General features: G+C 38.6%; 1 protein-coding gene across 1 annotated transcript; it reads right to left on the bottom strand.

The window, feature by feature from the left end:
- Positions 1-2,092: 2,092 nt before the first annotated feature.
- Positions 2,093-2,665, bottom strand: LOC147388218 (uncharacterized). Its single transcript, XM_086420301.1, has one exon. It carries the CDS (start codon positions 2,663-2,665, stop codon positions 2,093-2,095), a length of 573 nt encoding a protein of 190 aa, XP_086276427.1.
- Between the last annotated feature and the right edge of the window lie 1,801 nt (positions 2,666-4,466).

Below are 4,466 nucleotides of genomic sequence, written 5' to 3'. Positions count from 1 at the left end.
CTGATTTTTCCTAGATGTTGACACCTATCATATGATTTAGCGAAGAGATGAGCGTCACAAAGATTGTAGGCCAATAAAAATCACACTGTAAGATTTTAGTTGTTGTTTTCTTTCCTCCAAAATGCCCACCACAAGCGTGATTGTGGCAGAACTCAAGAATACCACTTTGTTCTCTCTCATCAACACACCGACGAATTATCTGGTCTGGACAGTATTTAAATAAATACGGATCATCCCAGAAAAACCATTTGGCTTGGGCAAGGAAGCGCAGGGGATTTTGTTTACTCCAAGAATTGGGAGTTTGACCTGTCACCAGGTAGTTGACAATGTCAGCATACCAAGGTGTGTCAGAATTAGAAATTTTCATGATTTGTTCGTCAGGAAAATTTTCAGAAATTGGAAGAGCGTCAGAGGGAGTTTTAACTACTAGCCTAGATAGGTGGTCTGCAACCACATTCTCACATCCTTTTTGTCTCAAATTTCGATATCAAACTCTTGAAGAAGAAGGATCCATTGTATCAACCTCACTTTCGCATCCTTCTTGACAAGGAGATATTTCAGCGCTGCGTGGTCAATGAAAATGACTACTTTAGACTCGATAAGATAAGAACGAAATTTATCTAAGGCAAAAACTACTGCTAGTAGTTCATTTTCAGTGGTGGAATAATTGAGCTGGGTATCATGTAGCATCTTGCTGGCATACTAGATGACATGGGGGAGTTTTTCAACTCGCTGTCCTAATACAACACATATAGAGTAATCGGATGCATCACACATCACCTCAAATGGGAGATCCTAATTGGGTGGTTGGATAATAGGTGCTGAGGTCAACTCAGTTTTCAATTTCTCAAAGGCTGATAAGTAGGCGGTAGAAAACTCGAAAGTAGTATCTTTGGCTAACAGATCATACAGGGGTTTTGAAAATTTTCCAAAGTCTTTGATGAACCTCCTGTAAAACCCTACATGCCCTGGGAACGAACGAACTTCTTTCACAGTTCTAGGTGGAGGCAAATTTGCTATAAGATCGATTTTAACTTTATTTACCTCAACTCTTTTTTGGGAAATAATATGTCCTAGAACTATCCCAGAGGTAACCATGAATGACACTTCTCCCAATTTAGCACGAGGTGCTTCTCTCGACATCTTTTCAAGACTAACTTCAAGTAATCTAAGCAGTCGTCAAAACTTGACCCAAATATAGAAAAATCATCCATGAAGACTTCAAGAAAGTCTTCGACCATATCAGAGAATATACTCAACATGCACCTTTGAAAGGTGGCAGGAGCATTACATAGCCCAAAAGGCATGCGTCGATAGGCGAAGGTCCCAAATGGACAGGTAAACGTTGTCTTTTCTTAGTCTTCAAGAGCAATTGAGATCTGGTTGTATCCCAAATATCCATCAAGAAAACAATAATAAGCATGACCGGCTAAACGTTCGAGCATCTGATCGATGAATGGAAGAGGGAAGTGATCCTTACGTGTCATCGTATTCAGTTTTCGGTAGTCTATACAATCTCTCCATCCGGCCTGGACACGAGTAGGTATCAGTTCATTGTCTTGATTGGTCACAACTGTGACACCTGTCTTTTTGGGGACAACCTGAACTGGACTAACCCATTTACTATCAGAGATGGGGTATATAATACCCGCATCTAAAATTTGATGACCTCTCCTCAGACTACTTCTTGTAACACGGGATTGAGTCGCCTCTGTGGTTCTCTTGATGGTTTAAAATTTTCCTCAAGATGGATCTGATGCATGATCACAGAAGGACTGATGCTTTTTATATCAGCTATGATCCAACCAATAGCTTCTCGATTTTCGTGTAGAACGTCAAGTAATCGATTTTCTTGTGATTTTTTCAAAGTAGGGGAGATAATGATAGGAAAAGTTTCAGCACTACCCAAAAATGCGTATTTCAACGTATCAGGCAATTACTTTAAGTCAAGCTTTGGAATTTCCTCAACTATTGGGGATGACGAGAGAGTAGAAAGACTTTGGATTTTTGGCTGCCAATCCATCATAGGGACGGATTCAAGAAGAAAGTTTACCTTCCTAATGGATTTCTCGATATCGAACTCAAGGCCGAATTAGCTAAAATATTCTTCTAGTGGATCCTTGTTCTCCGCTTCTCCATAAGTATTACTGACCAGGGTGTCGATCATATTGACTTCTTCCAAATCATCTATGTCTGTAGATTGACACTTATTTTGGAAGACATTCATTTTGACTTTCATGTCACCAAATGCTAGGGTCATGATACCATTGCGACACTTGATAACTGCGTCGGAAGTGACTAAGAAAGATCTTCCTAAGATGATTGGAACATGAGAATTTGGATTAATGACAGGTTCAGTGTCAAGGACTACGAAGTCGACAGGAAAGTAGAAATCCTTTACTTTAATGATCACATCCTCCACTATTCCCTTGGGAATCTTCACCGATCTATCTGCTAGACTCAGAGTAATATCCGTAGGTTTAAGTTCACCTAAACCTAATTGCTGGTAGATTGAAAAATGAAGAAGATTCATACTGGCCCCAAGATCTAATAGACATTTCTCAATCATCGTATCTCCGATGTGCACAGAAATTGTAGGACAGCCTGGGTCCTTGAATTTTAGAACAATTTTCTGCTGAATTAGACAAGAAGACTGGGTTGTCATCACAGCCTCTCTTGACACAAGAGTTTTTCGCTTCACTGTGGTAAGATCCTTGAGAAAATTGGCATGTGAGGAAATTTGACGAATTGCGTCAAGGAAGGGAATATTGATTTGAACGTTTTTGAACACTTATAGAATTCCTTCCAATTATTTTTCCTTTTTATTTTCTGAGTCTATGAGGGAATGGGGCTTTGGGAACGATTACTCGATTCTCGAGAGGAGAAGGTATTTCCTTAGACTGGTCTTCTTTTTCTGTGGAAGGTGTACTAGAGGTTGTTTCTTTGATTAGAACATCTTCAGGCATTTCAACTTTATTGTCCACCAATTTATCAAATCGTAAGGTGTGGATGGCTTGGACAGAATTAGAGGGACCTGCCTGACTATTGATTTCATACTGTCCTCTTGGAACAGGTCCTGCTGGATTAAGCACAATTTGACTGGGATGGCCTTTGTTTTTCTTTCCTATGGATGAAGCTAATTGATCTATCTGAACCTCTAATTTTTTAATTACCTGTGCAGTAACCTGGTTGGTCTGAGACTGGCTCTGGGTAGTTTGGATTTGTTACTGTATGAGTTGTTGTTGTTGCTTTAATATCTCAACTATCATTGATTCTAATGATGAGTTTGTTTGGGCAACATGAGGATAGTAATTGGTCATAGAATCGACAACGATCGCTCGTTAATCAGAATTTTGAGGTGAAGAATAGGATGGTTGTGGAACCAAAGATAGGTTCCTATTGGCATGAGTTTGAAGATTGAAATTTTTCTGAAACCCTGGAGGACCTCTTGATTGGAGATGTTCACTTTGTCGATATGAAAAATTGGAGTGAAACCTATTATCGGGATGATACGTCTGATTATAGGAGTTAGGACTGGGTTTCATATATGTGCTGTAATTTCCAATAGCATTGGCTTGCTTTGACTGCGAGAAAGTCAAGGTGGGACAATTTTCCGTAGAATGATTGAAATTCTCACACAGCTGACATGATGAAAATGTCTTTGTGTCGACTTGTAGAATTGGAGTAGTTTCTTGGAAGTTGGATTTGATACTAAAAGCGTCGAACTTCTTATTGAGACTTTGTAAGCTACTTATAAGGCTATTCATGACATTCTTGAGTTCAGGATTAGACTTAACCTCATACATGCCCAGCTTCTTGGCTCCTAAATCTCCTCATTCGAAATCCCCTATGTTCGTGCTCCAATTTCGAGCATTCTCAGCCAATTCGACTAAGAATTCATATGCTTGATTAGGAGTCTGATTCATGAATTTACCTTGATACATAGTGTAGACACCCCATTTTTGCATCCGCCTGATTAATCAACTTGTCAACCCAATCGCAACGGTTCCCAATGATGAATGTTTATTCCATTGCTTTATTTTGTTACCAGATGTGTTTCAGAAATCCGGATGAGGTATCTCGAACTGACAAAATCTTAGAAACCACGCTACGCTAGGAAAATACGACTCTAGAAACATAGAAATCATCATCTTGTAGACCCAAAAAGAAGCTTCACTATAAAAATCACTAAAAATGATCAAATTATCAAAATACCCCTAACATCAAAACAACCCTAGAGCCTATGTTACAATTAGGAAAACTCATTCAATCACATAAAACAATAGATCGAAATCAAATAAATCATTTTGCCAATTTTAATAGAATTCAACAAAATTACGAAAATACCCCTCATAAAGTTCACAACCATTTCACACAAAAAATTCTATAAATGACACAAACTAATATTTCCATTGAATTACTTACGAAAAATCGATTTTGAAACATCCTAGAACATTAAAAACTGA

Source organism: Akebia trifoliata, chromosome 13 (genome assembly GCF_017979445.1).
Source record: "Akebia trifoliata isolate Shusen 1 chromosome 13, ASM1797944v1, whole genome shotgun sequence".
Classification (NCBI taxonomy): domain Eukaryota; kingdom Viridiplantae; phylum Streptophyta; class Magnoliopsida; order Ranunculales; family Lardizabalaceae; genus Akebia; species Akebia trifoliata.
The sequence above is the reverse complement of the archived record's forward strand: the minus strand, read 5'-3'. Positions and strand labels throughout refer to the sequence as shown.